This window comes from Mycteria americana, chromosome 9 (genome assembly GCF_035582795.1).
Source record: "Mycteria americana isolate JAX WOST 10 ecotype Jacksonville Zoo and Gardens chromosome 9, USCA_MyAme_1.0, whole genome shotgun sequence".
NCBI classification, from domain to species: domain Eukaryota; kingdom Metazoa; phylum Chordata; class Aves; order Ciconiiformes; family Ciconiidae; genus Mycteria; species Mycteria americana.
Genome location: NC_134373.1, coordinates 22,247,719 through 22,267,851, shown reverse-complemented (window position 1 = coordinate 22,267,851; position 20,133 = coordinate 22,247,719). Strand labels below are relative to the sequence as shown.

The 20,133-nt window shown below is 42.3% G+C and overlaps 1 protein-coding gene across 2 annotated transcripts in view; it reads left to right on the top strand.

Annotated features, from left to right (window-relative positions):
- The window catches only part of CERS6 (ceramide synthase 6), a 138,807-nt gene extending 119,421 nt beyond the window's left edge, over positions 1 to 19,386 (top strand). For both annotated transcript variants that reach the window (XM_075511796.1, XM_075511797.1), the window contains 2 exons: positions 12,911 to 13,067; positions 17,079 to 19,386. In XM_075511796.1, the coding sequence (XP_075367911.1) occupies positions 12,911 to 13,067; positions 17,079 to 17,240 (319 nt within the window). In that variant the 3' untranslated portion in view covers positions 17,241 to 19,386. The remainder of the gene's footprint in view (positions 1 to 12,910; positions 13,068 to 17,078) is intronic.
- The last annotated feature ends 747 nt before the right edge of the window (positions 19,387 to 20,133 follow it).

The window sequence follows — 20,133 nt, the reverse complement described above, 5'->3', positions numbered from 1 at the left end:
CTTTCTAGCCTGGCTAGTATTTATATATAGAGCTGGACAAACATCTCTGATTGTTCTACAGTAAAATAACTTACTTTTTTATAAAGAAAATAAATCTCTTCTGACACTGTTTTGAGCTCATTTTGCTCAGAATATTGTCTAAACCAGAGCACAATCTAAGTTGTTTGTGGGTAACAGATATTGAAGGAATAAATTATGATTTTGATCCAAGGTACTTGATTCCTGATGTTATTCATGCTGTCAGTGTGTGGATGCTGTAGAACTAACAAAAATTATCTAATGTGCTTATATTTCAGGCTGTTTGTAGTTTCAAGCAGGCAATTTATAACCCATCAGTTTATCAAGAGCATTTAATAAAGTTTTTGGCAAGCTAACTACAGTATATTTGAAAACTTCATAGACTTCAATTTATGGATTAAAAAGAAGGTATAATTAACTAAGTCTCCATAAATTTACTCACAACTCTTGTCTTAGCTCTTTAGGAGAGCATATATCATGTTGTCATCCCATCTGCTTTTGACAAAACGTTATCTGATGTTGTCCTTCCTAATGCCTGGTTATTTTATTTCCTCAAATTGTTTACAGCGCTTGTGAACTCAGGCCTGTGAGTGCTACATGAAGCAAAGCTGAAGTGTTTGGAGTGCCAGGTTAATACTGATCCAGCTATTTACAGGGAAGCTGTAAGAAATGGAAAGGTTACAGGTGTCATTCACCATTGTGGGTTTGCACTGTAAATAACAAGAAGTGGCATTTGCTCAGTGTTTCCATTTTGAAGATTTTCATGTGATCACAACAGGAAAAAATTATATAAAAAAGGATTTCATCAGACTTCCAAAGCTGATTCTTATCCTTATTTTTAGTTTATACAGAGTGTACCCTGTGGCTGTAATACTGCTTTCTGTTGTCAGGGATAGGCTGTTCAATCAGTGTTCTCACTTTCCTCCTTTTATTATGAAATACGTCCTTTCTAAAACCTGTGCTCTGATTGAAAAAGGACAGAAACCATTGCTGTGGCACTTCTTTTGCTCAGAATTATTCTGATGAGTGTAAATATCTCAGGGGAAGGGAAACAGCATTGGTGTTTTTCTTGTGGCCAGGCACATTAGCCACTTTTAAAACAGCTCAGCAAGGCATGGTGACTGGAGAGTATGGATGACCTGAGGAGGCTGAACTGAGGGTTGCTTCTGCCATGGTAATCTGCTTCCCATATAAGTTGCTTTGTAGTCAGCTGAAGTTCTCCTCTGAAGTTACATCACTTGCAGGAAGGAGGGGAGAAAAAAAGAGGCTGACCATGGGAATTTGAAGTTTGACTGTTTTTTTTCTGAGAGAGATACACGTCAGGAAACTTTGCCCCAAAATACATCTTTAAGAGTTGCCCATTCTGTGGAGGGGAGAGCTGTGCTGCTACGGTAGTACCACAGACAGACCCTACAAGTGCTGACAGTCTAGCTGGCTGTAGGTAGTTCGAGCATGTGCAAACATTCTGCCTCTTGTCAGCCCCTTTTCTCTTAGAGGCTGTATTGTAGCACCAGCGTTTGCTGTTAGCGGAGCATATTTTGTAGTGCTAGAGCTGATATAAAAGTGGAACAATGCTGCTGGTTCACTGTGAGCTGCTGATGTATGTGGGACATAAAAATCATAGCTGTACAAAAGCATGGGAGGATGACAGTTAACTTACCGGCTTGAAATAGTAAATGGCTTTTGAACACCATGATCAACAGCCGTGATGCAGCTAGGGTCTCATTAGTGCTCAGCTGGGAGGAGGTCATTGTGGCTAACCACTTTGGGAGAAACCCAGCAGCCAAGTAAGTGAGTACATTCTGTTGGTTTTGTCAATGTTGCACGATGGCAGAGTTTGACCCATAATAGCTATGAAAGTAGAGTTCATTATTAAGAAACTTGGATTAAACTGAAGACTGTTTAAGGCTGATTTGCCAGACTTGGTGTGGAGGAAATTCTTACGATGCTTGTGGGGGCAAAGGTGCAGTTGATTGGGTTTTTGGTGTTGTTTTTTTTCCCTCCCCATCCACATCTTTTGGCATTTCTTCCACAACTGGACCATAATACTTGAATCATTTTTTTGAAAGATGAGTCCTTGGCAGACACTCTGCCAACACACTTCCTTGAGCTGCATGATTTTTATGGATTTTAAAATTATCCCACTACTCTAGGGACATGTTCTCAGGACTAGACCAATGAATCCAAAGTGTGTTACTCCTACTATTGATGGTATGTAAGCCACCTGAAAGACATTGGGTACCTGGCAGAGAACTGGCTGCAGCTGTTCTGTGATGTTTTGTGGGCTTTTGAACTAGTTCTGTTTAGTTCCTGCATTTACAGAAAGTTTGGGTAATCTTTTTCTCCCGAAATGTCTGCCATGGCATATAGCTAAACACAAGGCAGTGTGTCAGTGTGTGCTCCAAAAGCAAGAGGAAGAAATACTCCTTGAGCAGAGATACTGCACTTATTTTTAGTCAACAGAAAGAGGCATGGGGAAGGCTTTTTTGTTCTCTGATACCCCGTTTTGCAAAGATTGGAAACTGGCCTCCTATAGTTGACAACAAATGCCTTTCCTATTTGGAGAATAACATAAACTCTAGGCAAATGGATCTTGATATGTATTCTCTGTTGCTCATATAGAAGTTTTATGTGTGCCTGGAGATTTTTAGATTTGGAAGTGTCATTCTTAGCGTAATGTAGTTTCTCTGTGCCTGTGTTATAATCACAGGCCTTTACACAAGCATTTTGCCAGAACACATTACTGATATAACATTTTGCTGAGTATAATTACATTCTGCTAGGAAATTTGAATTCTCTCCATATCCTAATGTCTATTGAAAGACTCTCCTGAGATTTGAGCTTGGATTGTGAAGGTGTCTCTGACCTTGTATTCTTGTTTTTTTCTACCCACAAGAGTGGAAATACTATTATTCATACCAGTGGCTGCAAAATCAGTTAATGGGCAGTAACTGTTGATGAGAAGGAATTGAGCGAAGAGAAAAGCACAGCTGAACCCAGGACAGTGACAGCTTGATCAGAACGGTCTCTTTTACAGTACATCAAACATGAATAATTTCCTGCCTGTTCCATCATTTTAGTTAAGTAATTGGAAATCCTATTGATCTACGCAGGGCTTAAAATAACACAGTCTCAGTGGCAGGGCTGTGATTTCTGCAAAGAGATATTGTTGCTGATTAGTATTAGAACAGGAGCCACCCATCTCTACAGCAGCTGAGCTTGTATTAGAACCATGTCAGGAAATCCTCTGATGTGGGCTGGTATGGGTGAGCAGAACTCCACGTGATGCTGAGCTCAATGATAAAATTGAAGTGTGTGGATTTAATGTTGCTCTGAATACTGACTCGAGAGTTTATATATCCCTTCTGTCACTGCATTTTGCAGAGATCTTTCATCAACTTACTGTCTAAAAGAAGAGGGTAATGAGCATCATCAACCAAAAAATCTGAGGAATCCATCTGAGATGCTGTTGAAAGATCATCTCTCTCCCCCCGCCCCGTCCTTCCTTCCCTGTTTCATTGGTGCTGTGTGGGTGACTGGTTCATCTGACTCTTCTGAGTTCACAGTAGGTCTCTGCTGTCCCCCTCATGTTTGCCATGCACTCATTAGTAGCATAAATCCTACTCTGGGGGACTGAAAACGTAAGAGAGAGCAGTATCTGAACAGGGAAACCAGCTTGCTCTTCCACTCGGCAAGAACCAAGAAGCATCTGTTCAGAGCAGAACAGTGATACAGACACAGTCCTAACAGCAGCTGGCTGAGCTGAAACTTAGAAGAGAAAGAAGTTGGCAGTACAGCCCTTTATGTACTGGATTTGCTATAATTAAATATTTAGCTGTGCTTGAGAGCTCCAGGATATGCAAGTGCTATATACCAAAGTTTCTTGAATTTAATGAGTATTTTGCATATCATTTCATACCCTTCTCAGGTAAAAAGTTTGGTAACTCATCTGAAGTCTCTCATGCACAAACATCTGTGTGTCAGGTCACCTGTTGTGTAAAGTTAGCTTAGCATTGTCATTATAAGTAACTAGGACAGCCTGGGATAGGAAGTCCTATTAGATTTCAATCAAGGTCTAAATCCCAGAGATAAATCCTAACTACTGGTGAAATGTAGCTGATTTATCATCCTATGGCTGATCAACATGTGCACATATGTGTGCTTTCACTCTCCACTGCATCTTCATTTATCTGTGAATCTCAGTGAAATTTTTTTTTTTTACCTGTCAGTTTTATGGGATCTTCTAAGCAAGTAGTCCATAGTTTTATAAACAAGATAATGAATTCTCCCAGCCTCTTTGTGTGGCAGACAATGTACCAATACCTTGTGCCCATCTTTAACAAATAGTAAACTATGTAAAGACATTAGAAAATTTTTTTGATCACATAATAAGTTAACTGAACAGCTAAATCCAGAATTTAGGACTCCTGACTCTTTGTTCTCTGGTCTTGGTCACTTTTTACCATGGATAGTGGAGAATAAACCACTATGTTTTGGGACAAAAGTAAGTGCAATTGTTTATTTTTTAGAGGAAAAATTCAAAAAAGCAGAAACTTTGAAGCATTGCTGGCAGTAGTATTGTTGGATTATTTGCACTAAATAGGATCTGAAGTTCATTAACACCCACCTAGATGTAATTATCTATTTGCTCTGTAATGAATGCAGTATTGAAGGATGTCCCTGTGCAGCTGGTTATGGTGCAATATAGAATACTGTTGTCTAATACACACTTGGTAAAGGAGATAAGAGACATTTGTTCTGAATTATTTAGACAAGCTGGTATCATGTTTTGCTGTCCTTGGTTATACTTTGAGACTTCTGGCTATGGCACTGTGGTAACAACATGCCTTTCACTCAGCATGTTGCACATGCAGTATGTTGGTCACTGAACAGTGCTGCAGAAGTTAAGGCAATGTGCAGTGGCACTCATTTTAGCTGCACAGTTTCTGCTCCTGTTGGATGTGATAATAGTGCTCATCATCCTGCTATGCTTCATTCTGCAGAGCTTATCATTAATTTTGTGCCTGTCTGTAAGAATGCCTCCTCTTTCCACATGGCCTTCTTTCTCACCACCTTTTATTCCTCTCAGGATCCTTTCAGAAACAAACATGGCACGTTTTTGGCAATTCTCAGACAAACGTAAATAAGCATTTTACTCTTCCACCCATGCCTCTCTCCCTTTATCTCTCTTGCTTCATCTCCCTTTTCTTGTTCCATCCCTGGTGCAAGACAAGTGATCAACTTGCTAAGAATTAGTAACTGCTATCCAAGAGCCTGGACTTGTGTCCACTAAGTTGGGGGGAGGGAGTGAAATTTCATCTGAGTCAGTGTATGGGCCTGTTGCTGATAGCCTCCCAAGTACTGCTTAGCTGGCTAGATAAAGAGTTAGATGGTAGAGGAAGAACCTGTGTTATTGTTGATGTGATGCAGCTGATTGTTTAGTAGTTGTTGAAAATGTGTTAATTGTATTCTGAATGTTCAATTAGAGCGGTAGTACAGTAAGTACAGAATTACCTCTCCCAGTGGTTCAGATATTGTGGCAGCGTTCCTGGAAGTCTACCACAGATTTCTGTAAGAGTAGATTGGATCTTAAGTGGTGAATTTGTTTTCATTTGCCTTCATCAGCCACACTACATAATTTAAAATGCTAAACTGAGAGTTTCACGCAGCCAGGTGCATAACCCTGCTTGGGATGTATTTAATGAGAAAAGAGAGAAGAATACCTTCCATGAGATTCTGTTGTTTTGTCCAGCTATCAAAATCTTTCAGGGCCTCAGAAAAATTGCTACAGTCCAAAACCTATTTTCAAAAGCAGAAGCTAACATTTTGTTTCAAATTGCAGAGACCTGAGAAATACTGACCAAAGTTTTCAGAGAGGTAGAGTACTTGCACCTTAAAGTAATTTCTCCCTGTGAGATCAAGTCCAGCTGTTTCAAGTTAGATAGCCAAGAATCAAAGTTTCCACCATTCATTATGGAAAGCTGGGATTTAACCCTTAGAGAGCTTTGAAAAATTCCAGCAAGCATGTTTGCAGATTTAAGTGCCTGACTGCCTTTTTGAGTATTTGAACCTAAGATTTATTTGCATATACATTCCATAGGCACTTTCTCCTTCATGTAATCCATTCTCTTGGTGCTTTTTCCATTCCCTGTTATTTGTGTAGTTGGTTAAAATGCTTCCGTTGAATCCTTTCAGCAATGGAGTTGGTGGAAAGTTGTCTAACCTTTCTTCCCTCCTTCCCTTCCTTAGTCTCTACAAGGAGATTTTCTCTCTCCGTATTCTGCCCACTAACCTTATGATTTTTCCCCTGATTTCAGACATTTGACATGAAATAATTGATTTATTCTGAGAGAGAAAGTTTATTTGCTTTCCTCCATTTTGTCTGTAGTTTTCTGTATTTTTCATTTAGCTTCTGCTCAGCCCTACATGCTTAGACATAGCCTTAGCTCCATCTGCACACCTAGCCTGCATGTCAGGTCACTGACCCCTCTTAGCATTGCTGGGCAATGAGTGAGATCTTTTATGCAGCTTTAATGGAGAGTTCCAGTCCTGTCCTTGGTTTGCCAGGCATAAGCATGTCAGAAAGAGGTCTGCTTTTTCAATGAAGGCTTATTTCCCATATCTAATGCACAGTAGATGAGTCATTTGCACAGTGAAACTGCTTTTCACAGAATCACAGAATCACAGAATCATATAGGTTGGAAAAGACCTTTAAGATCATCGAGTCCAACCATAAACCTAACACTGCCAAAAACCATCACTACACCATGTCTCTAAGTACCTCATCCAAACGTCCTTTAAATACCTCCAGGGATGGCGACTCAACCACTTCCCTGGGCAGTCTGTTCCAATGCTTGATAACCCTCTCGGTGAAGAAAAATTTCCTAATATCCAGTCTAAACCTCCCCTGGCGCAACTTGAGGCCATTTCCTCTTGTCCTATCACTTGTTACCTGGGAGAAGAGACCGACCCCCACCTCTCTACAACCTCCTTTCAGGTAGTTGTAGAGAGCGATGAGGTCTCCCCTCAGCCTCCTTTTCTCCAGGCTAAACAGTCCCAGCTCCCTCAGCCGCTCCTCATAAGACTTCTGCTCCAGACCCTTCACCAGCTTCGTTGCCCTTCTCTGTACGCGCTCCAGTACCTCAATATCCCTCTTGTAGTGGGGGGCCCAAAACTGAACACAGTATTCGAGGTGCGGCCTCACCAGTGCCGAGTACAGGGGCACAATCACTTCCCTAGTCCTGCTGGCCACGCTATTTTTGATACAGGCCAGGATGCCATTGGCCTTCTTGGCCGCCTGGGCACACTGCTGGCTCATATTCAGGCGGCTGTCAACCAACACCCCCAGGTCCTTCTCTGCCAGGCAGCTTTCCAGCCACTCTTCCCCAAGCCTGTAGCGTTGCATGGGGTTGCTGTGGCCCAAGTGCAGGACCTTGCACTTGGCCTTGTTAAACCTCATACAATTCACCCCAGCCCATCGATCCAGCCTGTCCAGGTCCCTCTGCAGAGCCTGCCTACCCTCCAGCAGATCAACACTCCCACACAACTTGGTGTCGTCTGCAAACTTACTGAGAGTGCACTCGATCCCTTCGTCCAGATCATTGATAAAGATGTTAAACAGAACTGGCCCCAACACCGAGCCCTGGGGAACACCGCTTGTGACCGGCCGCCAACCGGAGTAAACTCCATTCACCACCACTCTCTGGGCCCGGCCGTCCAGCCAGTTCTTTACCCAGCGAAGAGTACACCCGTCCAAGCCATGAGCAGCCAGTTTCTCCAGGAGAATGCCGTGGGAAACCGTGTCAAAGGCTTTACTGAAGTCTAGATAGACAACATCCACAGACTTCCCCTCATCCACTAGGCGGGTCACCTTATCATAGAAGGAGATCAGGTTGGTCAAGCAGGACCTGCCTTTCCTGAACCCATGCTGGCTGGGCCTGATCCCCTGGTTATTCTCTACATGCCGTGTGATAGCACTCAGGATGATCTGCTCCATCAGCTTCCCCGGCACCGAGGTCAGGCTGACAGGCCTGTAGTTCCCCGGGTCCTCCTTCCGGCCCTTCTTGAAGATGGGTGTCACATTCGCTAATCTCCAGTCAGCAGGGACTTCCCCAGTTAGCCAGGACTGCTGGTAAATGATGGAAAGGGGCTTGGTGAGCACATCTGCCAGCTCCTTCAACACTCTCGGGTGGATCTCATCAGGCCCCATAGACTTGTGAGTGTCTAAGTGGTGCAGCAGGTCACTCACCATTTCCCCCTGGATAATGGGGGCTCCAGTCTGGTCCCCATCCCTATCTTCCAACTCCAGGGGCTGGGTACCCATAGAACATTCGGCCCTGCTAATAAAGACTGAGGCAAAGAAGGCATTAAGTACCTCAGCCTTTTCCTCATCCTTGGTCACTGTGTTTCCTCCCACATCTACTAGGGGCTGGAGATTCTCCTTAGCTCTCCTTTTGCTGCTAATGTATTTGAAGAAGTGTTTTTTGTTGTCTTTTATAGCAGCAGCCAGACTGAGCTCTAGCTCAGCTTTGGCCCTTCTAGTTTTCTCCCTGCACAGCCTCGCTACACCCCTGTAGTCCTCCTGAGTTGCCCGCCCCTTCTTCCAGAGGTCATAGACTCTCCTCTTTCTCCTCAGTTCGAGCCAGAGCTCTCTAGTCAGCCAGGCCGGTCTTCTTCCCCGCCGGCTCGTCTTTTGGCACCTGGGGACAGCCCGCTCTTGTGCCTTTAGGACTTCCTCCTTAAAGAATGTCCAGCCTTCCTGGACCCCTTTGCCCATAAGAGCTGCCTCCCAGGGGACTCTGTCGACCAGTCTCCTAAACAGGCTGAAGTCCGCCCTCCGGAAGTCTAAGGTGGCAGTTTTGCCGACCCCCCTCGCCGCTTCTCCACGTATCAAAAACTCTATCATTTCATGATCGCTCTGCCCAAGACAGCCTCCAACCATCACATCACTCACCAGTCCTTCTCTGTTGGTGAACAAGAGGTCCAGCGGGGCACCTTCCCTCGTTGGCTCACTCACCAGCTGCGTCAGGAAGTTATCTGCCACACGCTCCAGGAACCTCCTGGACTGTTTCCTCTCTGCTGTATTGTATTTCCAGCAGACATCTGGCAGGTTGAAGTCCCCCACAAGAACAAGGGCTAGCGATCGTGAGGCTTCTCCCAGCTGCTTATAGAATAGTTCATCTGTCTCCTCATCCTGGCTGGGGGGTCTGTAACAGACTCCCACCACAATATCTGCCCTGTTGGCCTTCCCCCTGATTCTGACCCACAGACACTCCACCCTATCATCACCATCATTGAGCTCTAAACTATCCAGACTCTCCCTGACGTATAGGGCTACCCCACCACCTCTCCTGCCTCGCCTATCCCTCCTGAAGAGTTTATAGCCATCCATCGCTGCACTCCAGTTGTGCAAGTCATCCCACCATGTTTCTGTGATGGCCACCATATCATAGTTTTCCTGACGTACAATGGCTTCCAACTCCTCCTGCTTGTTGCCCATGCTGCGTGCATTGGTGTAGAGGCACTTCAGCTGGGGTGTCGTCCGTGCCTCCTTCATAGAAGAACACCCCTTGCGTGCTTTGAGGCATTTCACTGGTGTTTCCCTCTTGGCTCCCGTTGCCTCAGTATCCCCTGGCTCAACTCCGCTCGACTTCGGCTGTGCCCAAGCGTACCCCGTGCATCTCGAGGACTCAGGCCGACTGTCCTCGCTGTCAGCCGCTCCCTCCAACCATGGCACGTCGCCCCTCAGCTTCTCTCGGGCAAGCCTGATATTATCCCCCTCCCCCTTCGAGTCTAGTTTAAAGCTCTGTCAATGAGCCCTGCAAGTTCCTGTGCAAAGATTCTCTTTCCCCTTTGAGAAAGATGAATCCCATCGGATGCCAGCAAACCCGGTGCGGCGTAGGCCATTCCGTTGTCAAAAAAACCAAATCCGTGGCGATGACACCAGCCACGGAGCCATGCATTAATAGATTGGGCATCTCTGTTCCTTCTGGTGTCACTGCCCACCACTGGAAGGAGAGAAGAGAAAAAAAAATAACCTGCGCTCCTGAGTTTCTTACTAGCCGTAACTAGGAACTAGAAGCACTCTTTGGAACTAGAAGCACTCTTTTTGGCCTTCCTTTCTTCCTGATATTTTGGACTTCTGCAAGAATGGACCATCTGCATCTCTAATGCTGCTTTTTTGCCTTGACTCCTATGGAAATCCCCAGAGGTGAATTTGGTTCGGTGAATGAAAATATAAACAGAAACCTGTAGAAACTGCATTTAAAATTCTGGAGCATATAAAATTTTAGACATAAAAGGCGACAGTTGGACAATGGTAGCTTTACATACAGGAGTTGTTGATTTCAAGTTTGAATTTGATATAGTGGTTAGAACTGAAATAAGTACTGGTGAAGTAAAACTGTGCTGACTACAGCTGTGTTTTGACATGCATGAGAGCGTCCCCTTGAATTATAAAGTGGGGTATTGCTGTGCCCTGTAGAGCTACCATTGGCAGAACAAATTACACAAAGCTGGACTGAAGAGTTTTAGCTGACAGAAGCAATAATGTGATGGGGGTTTTGCAAACTGGAAAACAGTTTCTTTTTCTGATGTTCACTCCATAAACAGAAGACAGTGTAAAAACAGAGCTGTATAGTAAGGTTATAAAACATCCACTTTTCAATAAATTATGAAGCAAACGTGCAGTTTAGTGTAAGAAGGCAAAAATTAAAAAGTAGAAAATTTATTATTAAATGCCCTACAGTATTAAGGCCAGTGTATTAGAAATTACTGGTTGATTTTTGACCAATGCTGTTTATACACATAAATCATTACTACTAAATGTTGTATTCTGGGTTTGCTGTCTGTACATACTTCTTATTAATACTACTTGAGCTGATTTTTATGTTGTTGGAAAGGATTGTGGCAAATGGGATTGCTTATTAGGAAGCTGAGCCCAGTGTCTCTAATTTTTCAAATGAGTTGTGCTGTTCTGAAGCCCTTAGAGGACCCCAGTGACATCTCCTGCCTTCAGACAAAGCTGGTGCAGCCCAAGAGCTGTGCAGTCGTTTGCTTGATTAAATGTGCCATCTAGTGGCTAGCGGGTGATAGTTAATTTACAAAAAGGAAAAGAACATAAAGCCAATGGACTTTTTAATGCATTTTTACACCAGCAGGGAAAATGGATGGAGGTTGACAAATCCTTATATTGCCTTCTTTTTCTCCCCCTAATTAACAGGCATTCATAGATCATTATTTGTTTCCAAAAATGCCATTGTTTCTACTGTCTGTTGTCCACTCTCTGCTCTCGAGCTGTTTGCTGAGATCCAGATTGAAATCGTCTGCTATGGTGGAGTATTTGGGCAGAATAATCAGTGCTGTATTCACAAAGCTTCAGAAGTCATATTATAACATCACTGTTACTGCTTGCATCTGAAATGTTGATTCTCAAAAACTTGGTTCAAATGCCTAGAACTGCCCGAATTTCATAGAATCATAGAATGGTTTGGGTTGGAAGGGACCTGCAACCCCACCCCCCCACCTCCCCCAATGAGCAGGGACATCTTCAACTAGATCGGGTTGCTCTGATTCAGCCTGACCTTGAATGTTTCCAAGGATGGGGCATCTACCACCTCTGTGGGCAACCTCTTCCAGTGTTTCACCACCCTCATCGTAAAAAATTTCTTCCTTATATCTTGTCTAAATCTACCCTCTTTTAGTTTAAAACCATTACCCCTTGTCCTATTGCAACAGGCCCTACAAAAAAGTCTGTCCCCATCTTTCTTATAAGCCCCCTTTAAGTATTGAAAGGCCACAATAAGGTGTCCCACCCCTTGCCACCCCCAAGTATCCCCATTGTCCACCTGTCCTTTGTGTAACTGCTAAACCTCACTCTTGCTTGTACGTAAGTGGTGTGCAAATTGGATTTTGTACAAAAAGTGGCCCCTAGAGCTACCCAGTACCTTAGTGGTTAGTGCAGGCACCCAGGATGTTCAAGACCCAGGGTTAAGCCCCTTGACTGGTTGATTATTTTGACTTTGGATTCCTGTTGGTGCTGAGGTTTCCACTAAACAAGAGTTTCTGTTGGGACACTCAGCCAAAGCACCCCCATCCACATTCTTAGAAAACACTGTAAGAGGCTGAATCCTGCCACGCATGTGCCATTGTTTCACATGCCACTGAAGTCTCACTTTAATTGAACGGTCTCAGACTGTTTTCAGTTCCACATAGCACATCACTCGCGTTGCTGATACCAAGAGGGCAAAGACATCCATACCTGTCTACACTGAAACAAACCCATCAGCTTTGAGATTGGGTTTGGGGGAGAGGGCTTCAGATGGGAGTACCTAGGGAGCATTGCCCAGCTCTTGGTACAGGTTTGTCTCGTGTAACATGGGAGAGCTTGCAGCTCACTGTCACAGCCTGAGAACATGGTTTGAAGAACATGGTGCTGCATGTGGGTTGCACTGTAGTATAACAGTCCTCATACATGCTCTTACCCTGTGCTAATATGGGGGCACCAAACCCCTACTGGAGGCAGTTGAGATGGAAGAGCTTTATTTAAAAAAATGGAATAAAGTAATCTTTGTTATTAATCAGGGAAGGAGTTACTTGAGACAACCAACACCTGCCAGCTTTATAAAAGAAGAGAACAAATGCACACTGAGGATCTTTGTTTTCTATGTGTGATGTTTGGAAAATGAAGTTAAACACTGAAAGCAACATTTTGATGTTGTATCTCTCTGGAGACACCTGTGTGATTCAGTTCCAGGTCACTATTACTCTGAGAACCAACTATCCATGTGGATCCCATCTAATCAAGCACTTGTCATCCTGAGTTAAAAAAGGGTTCTTTTAGATTGTTGGCTTAAGGAAAGTGTTACTATTTTTCTATCCCTTTCTCTTCTAGGATATTAAACACAACATTGTTTGAACTGTATGAAGCTCTGGGCAATTTTCCTGCCTTGTGGGTCTTCAACATGCTGCTTGTGATTCTTCAAATTCTTCACTGTTTTTGGTCTTACCTAATCATAAAGGCAGCCTACAAAGCTATTTCAAAGGGCAAGGTAAGATGGCATGGTTCTGTTTCATGTTCAGGATTTTAACTTTTTCAGTATCAACACAGCGTCACTGACTTTTCGGTTACTTTTTCTTTCTAATCCATAACGTTACTGAAGACACACGTCGTTTTATATAAACTCTTCTTTCCTTTCATGGAAACTTTTTTCCACTCCTTCTAACAAATGTCAGATTAGTTAATATACTCTTGGTAGTGATTGTATTTATATGTGCTTCCACACTTCTTTTTTATAATCTGGTACACTGAACCAAACTACATTAGGGAAATTGGATTAAAAAAAAAAAAAAAAAAAAAAAAAAAAAAAAACTGCTTTCTTGGGGCTGCCAGTTCTGTTTTTTCTTCTTTATAGTAGTTGTTAGCAAAGTGTTCATTTCCCAACTGGTAGTGATAGTAACAATAATACAAATTGAAATTCTGCTGCCTTTGCTAGTGGCGAAGTTACAAATCACAGCCTCTTTTGGGTTTTGGTATTAATGAGGTTCTGTGAAGAGCTATGTACTTTCTTTCTAGGATTCCCACAGCAAGACCATTTGGGATAAAATTTAGTGTCTTTCTGCCATTGTTATATTTGACAGGAAGATATAATTCACAGAAATGCTAGCCCCATTACACTTGCTGTGCAGATACAGCGCTCACATTTAGATGATAGAACTAGCGCTTACAGATCATGTAAAGTGCAGGGCATTTTGCCCTTAAAGAGTAGAGCGCATGAGTAGATGTTTTAGACGTATGACCGCCCCTGAAGTGAAGGGAATTGTTCTGCAGAAAACTGCTTTCTATGAATGTACTGGAGAGCTCAGCCTTGCACTGGACGGAGCCCAGAATCTGCCACTCGCTCTGTATGAAAGACAGTGCATTCATGAACTGTATTTTGCCTGGAAGCCACACTTCAATCTCCTCTGCTTTTGGCGATTAGTAGCCTCAGCTGTCCTGTCTGAATTACACCAGTGACTTCAAAAGAGTGCTTCATACTCTTTCTTATGCTGCTTGTTTATCCTTTCCCTTGTGCTGTGCTGGAAGGCTGGGAAGTGGAACCCCTTGCATGTAAGTTTCTTTAAATATACTATGCAAAAGATTTGTTCTGTGCAATACTGGTATTTGTGTTTTTCTTTTAATTTGTAGTTTCTGCTTGGTATTTTTATCCGTTGTTTGTGTTTATGTATTTACATGAAGGCTATCTTTAAAGGGCGTTTTTACTTCTTGCCTATGCATTGCCTGATACCATTCAAGCCCACTTCTGTCTGTAGTATCTGGGTGCTATTATGTTACAACCTTTTTTACACATATACATCAGCAGGATAAGCAGCTGCTCTGTCACCATTCAGGAAGCATACTTGAGAGCGTAAGTCCTCTGCCATGCAGTTCAAACAATTGCACAGGAGAAAATTTAGATTGTACGAGAGCAAAGTTAGACACTCGGGGTAAGACAGTGACAGGGCTAAAGATGCATATGTATGACATATACACAGAGGATTCTTCTTCCTTCAGATCTTAACTTACTTCCTCCCTTGCAACCCCATTCTTTCCATTTCTGCAGTAAAATAAGCAGTGTTTTCACAACACATTACAGATATCTTACAGTAGATCTTCATCCTTAATTATTGTTTTATTTTTGTATTACTAGTATCCACCTTTGGAACAGCTCAGCTGATAAAGCAATTTATCGTTAAATTTGTAACTAACCCTGATCATGTATTTCTTACTCACTGTTATGCTTAGGAGTTTTATAAACCTATATATTTTCTAGACTCCTTCTGTAGAAATGACTCCAGTGGGTTCTTTTGGGGATAAACAAAGAGGACTAAGTACTGCAAGATGTGTTGCATTCATATCAGGTTTTAAGTGCAAAGACCGTGGTATGTTGCTGCATTTTAAAAATAAAGAGAGCGGATCACATGTTTAATAGAAGTGGCTGCAGCATAGAGTCTTCTTTTGATTGTTTGGCTTCGGGGACGGACCCTAGCAGAAGAATTGGCAGTGAATCTAATATATTAAGAGAATTTAAGGTGACACAGAATTTTTCGATCATCTGGTCTGCCCTCACGTCGACCACAGGCACTCAGTATCCTATGCTGGACCCATTATCTTCTGTCTGATAAGAGGATAATTCTAAGTGTATTTCTGTATCCCCAACAGCTTTAGTATAGCCCTTTATATAAAAGAGACTGAAGTAATCTGTTAATTAAAGCTGTGTAAGTATGGAATCAAATTTCTGACCTCAGCTGAAGTCCAGTTTCACGGGTGTCAGAATTGCAGGCTTGCTAGACATTGACATTAAAAACTTTACTTATTAGGAGGTATATGGGAACTGTGTTTCTTTTTTCTCTGTTCCCAAGCAGAGTAGTGTCACTCAGGTGTTAGGATATTGCAAGGATGGTAGCAACATTGGGAGCCCCAAAGGCAAATGGCCGTTTCTGAGGCAAGAACTGGAGACCAGAACTGTCGTGAGGGCTTTCTGGAGTAGAGGAGGATTACTGTAAGCAAAAAATTACATGCAGTGGCCCTGTTCTTTAATTGTTTTGATTTCTTTGTGAAAAAGACTCACCATGTGTTTTTTCCCCCTTTATGTCCATTCACTATAGTAAAGTCAATTGTAATTGCCCGATGTGGCAACCAGCACAGCATGGATAGATTCTGAAAGAATTAGAAAGCTCAGCAATACAAACAGGGGTAGAAGCAGGCATGGAAAGCTGCATCTTTAAAGCTGCATGCAGCTTAGACTTCAGACCTCTTCCATCGATGCTTTTTTTTGCTTCATCTGATGCACTCTTACCAGTTTTGCAGATTTTCAAGATCAGACTGGGTAGAGCTCTGTGTGACTTTCCCTGACTGCACAGCTGACCCTACTTTGAGCAGGAGGTTGAGCATAGACTTCCTGAGGTCTCTTCTGACCTGAGTTATCTTATGATCTTCACGTTGGCAGTGCCATTGTTACCTCTCTGGGAAAAACATCCCATTAAAAACGTGGCAGGCAGGGCTTTTCCTTTGCAGGATTTTGTTTTCTGTTGCCCTTGTTTCCTCTCCTTAACCTGCCTGTTGTTGGTTTCCTCATGTTTTTACTTGTTTTGAGTGCACCTGACTGAATGGGGTGAAGCAAAGTCACCTCAGGGATTCTGAAGGGACTCAGCTCTCAAATTTAGTGATCTTTCTCTATGACCTTCAAAGAGCTCTACAAAGGAGGAGAGCGGACTCCTTAACCTAAGGAACAGCGTTCACCCAGTAAATGGGTATAAACCAGCAGGAAGGAAGTCAGCTGGAAATTAGCAGGAAATCCCTAGCAATTAAGGTCAGTCTGTTTCTGAAACGGCTTTCCAGTGACATGGTGGGGCAGCCAGTTGAACTGCTCAAGTACGTTTGTGGTTCCTGTGATAGGGACTGAAGTGGACTATGTCCATGGTTTCCAAGCCCCATTCTCACCACTTGCCTGAAGTCAGAGACTGGCATTACCTAGTGCGGTGAGTTATGTTTTGGCCAGTACTCCTGTCTCCTACTGCCAGCCCATACTACTGTTCCCTGGAGGCATGTGGCCTCTAGAGAATAAGTTGGGAGGTGAGGGGGAGGAAATTGGGTTGAATATGTTGAATTGTTATTGAATTATCAGGTCATGGAGAAGCACCCCAAAGGAAGCACAGGAAATAAAGTTGTAGTAGGAGGGCAGAAGGACGGAGGCTCGGTTGAATTTGGGAGCTTGGATTGTTGGTTCCTTTAGTGTGTGTACAACCCTTTGCTTTGAGCACTGTGCCCTCACTTTGACATACTACCTTCAATGCACCAGTGCAAAGTTCTCACCCTGCCTTTGCATGTGGCATATGTGTGCACAGGCATCTGTGTTTGAAGTGAGTCCAGGCAGGCAAAGGCAGAGAAGTGTGCCAGAGCTGAGATAGCCTTCAAAGCTCAAATTGAAAAATGTTTGAATTCTCTGATTCTGACTTGAACCAAAAAGTTCAGTTGTTTCCTTACAATCACCTACTGCTTGCTTCTTTTTCAAATTCTACAGGTAGCAAAGGATGACCGAAGTGACATTGAGTCAAGCTCAGATGAGGAAGAAACAGTACCTCGTTCAAAGACCCCGCACAGCACTATCACCACTAATGGGACCGGCGGTGCCAATGGGACAAACGGGTATCTTACTGGTGGCACTTCCTCAGAGGAGCATTAATCCTTGAGTTCAACCATGAGACATGAACAGAATGAACTGTTTGCTACTGGAAGTAAATTACAAGTTGTGAATGCGGTTTCTTCATATATCTCAGCATCAGAAAATATTAGGAGTATCAAAGCATTCTGATAGTGCACTGCCATATTTCCTGTTTGTGAATGAAGACAACACACCATTCTGTATACGTAGGCATGCTGTATGTGTATGTAACTGACACAATGGGAGCACTATTTTCACTTGTACTGTCTTTGAAATATTATTTATTTTGTATTCTTTTGGGAACTTCTGGACAAAAGGGAATATCCATTCTCAAACTTTCTCTCTTGGGATTCTCAGTGGTGGAGAGTGTCATGCTCAGATCTCTTCTGTCCCTCCCTGTTGCTTTTGCTGAGTCTGCTATAAGTAATAGTTGCTTGATTTGTTACTTACAGTAAGATAGAACTTAGCTTTATAGATTCTAGATCTGCTTCAGATATTTTTGCTACCTTTGTGTTTTAAAGTGCTGGTTTTGAAATTGCCTATCAAATCACAGTGGCTGTTCCTCCAACATAAACTTTGAAAACACTGGATTGATACTTTAAATAGTAGGTAATGTGGTCAATTAGCAATTCAGGAAAAAAAAACTGTGGTAATTGTGGGATATTGTTTTAGCATAATTTAAAATTCAATTTGGTGGTTAATTGCATTAGAAGTAGACTTGATTAGTTGTGCAAATACCTAAAAAGCATTGATGTCAACAGTTAGGATAAACTCATTCTCACTTTTTTTTTTTGCCTTGCAATTTTTGACCCCTACAGATTCTAGCTTTTTGCAGAGATTCCATGTTGAAAGGTGTTTGTTCAAGTGCACCATTGTGAATCCAGACCTCACGCCTGAAGCTGTTCTTGCATGCTCGGATGGATGAGAGCAGGGGTGTAATGGAAAAAACAGCAGATGAAAAGTTCATTGCTTCCTCGGACACAGTTCAGTCTAGGTATCATTCTTAGAATTACTGCCACTTTCTTAGTAGGCTGAAGAGAGATAAGCAGAATGTCATACATTACTAGCACTCGTTTATTTTAAATGCATGAAAACTTGAGCAAAATTCACTTAACATAATTCACAGCAAACTTTGAACACTCAGCAGTATTTCATCACCTTTAGAAATAAAATTAAGGGTGTTTATAAAATAATTTTGCTCTCCTTTTTCATCCAAGATTTACAAACTGTGTCCCAAAGAAGACAAAGTAACACCCAAAATAAACATCTTTTTAAACATTATATACACACTTCTTCCAGTCTCTAGATCAAAGTTTGATGTAGGATGCTAAGGATCTTGCAGGACATTTTTCTGTGATATGTGACAGCAGTGCCAAAAGTAGGCGAGGTTCTTGGGTAACAGACTCTATGCAACCTACTGTTCAACAGTATTGTGTATGTGCACACAGAACCAATGTGCTTATAGACCAAAGACTTACGTATATTAAAAAAAAAAAAAAAAAGAAAAAAGAAAACGGGAAACAAAAAAGGAAGGAACAAACCAGGAAAAAAATGTAAGTGTGTCTTCTATATACAAAGGGATTGGAGTGCCATGTTCAGCTGGAACTCTAAGCCAGGAAATATTTCTGATTCCTTCCACCTATGCAAATAGCAAAATATAGATGGTTTCTGATGCCATAAAACATGTTTAAAGGCTCTATTTTATACAGACTCCATTGAAGAAAGTTGTGTTGCCACTTCTTTCTTTTGAAAAACTGAGATTTGTCCTATTCTACTGGTCAGTCTTGAAAACTTCTGAAACCTTTATTATCCATAGGGATCCTTGTGTGTTAGCAAAAAATACGCTAAAAGTAAGGGCAGAATGGCATGAATGAATATAGTACCTCCACTTAGTAGACCATAAAGGTAAGAAAACTGAAAAATCATAAATTGTAGAAGAGCTGTCAGTTTTACTATCCACAGAGCATCTTTTGAAAAAGCCAGGTAACCTTGTAATTCAGCAGCTGCCTAGCTTATATGTCCATGACTATATCTGAGGGAGCAAGGGAGTCTTATTTAAATCTCCTTCTCCCCCAAAAGCTTCTCTGCCTCTCATTTTTCTCATCTGTGTCCTGTGCCTCTGATTTCATACAGTTATCTGCAGGGCAGGTTATACATGTGAAAATACACCAATCCACAGTATTTGAAGTGGCAGTTGTTTAATAATTACCGTCAAGATGATACTAAGATTTTAAAACAAAACCGTCCTGGGATATATTGAATGAACATTATAATTTCTGGAATCTGACCCGCTAAGATGGTCATTGAGAATAACAGTTTAAAACATGCCTCTTTCATGGTGTTGATTACTACCTCCACTGGACAATTTCCCTTCTGCAAAGATGGTTATAAAAATCGCATTCTGGCAAAATATTTTGTCTTACCTGGGGACAGAACGTTGCTCTGACCTATCAGCGTAGATTGGTTTTGGGAACTGCTCTCTGTCCTGATATCAACAACATTACAATACTGTCGTACAATACAATCTCTGTGGAAGAGGCAGGAGACCTTTGGTCTCTATTGGTCCTCCCCAGCTGTGCTGTATAGTGTTGATTCAGATGTACAGTCAAGGCTACAACCCTTGACATGATTCACCATCACTGGCTATGTATGCTCTTAGCGTACCCCCACTGTTAAATAATGCAACTTGGATTGAAACTCTTCCTTTGAGGTTTAAATTCAGTTGCATCTATGATGCGCTAAAGCAGGTACACAGTTACCGTGGTTCAGCTGATGCCCAGTGACTTACTTATTTCGTATAAACCTGGCTTTTTGGAGTCCATTCTTAGCAGCCTAGAATAAACTTAATACAGATATGTCTGGAAAATAGGTGAGATGAGAGATTCAAATACCGCATTTGCAGAAATGGGATAAG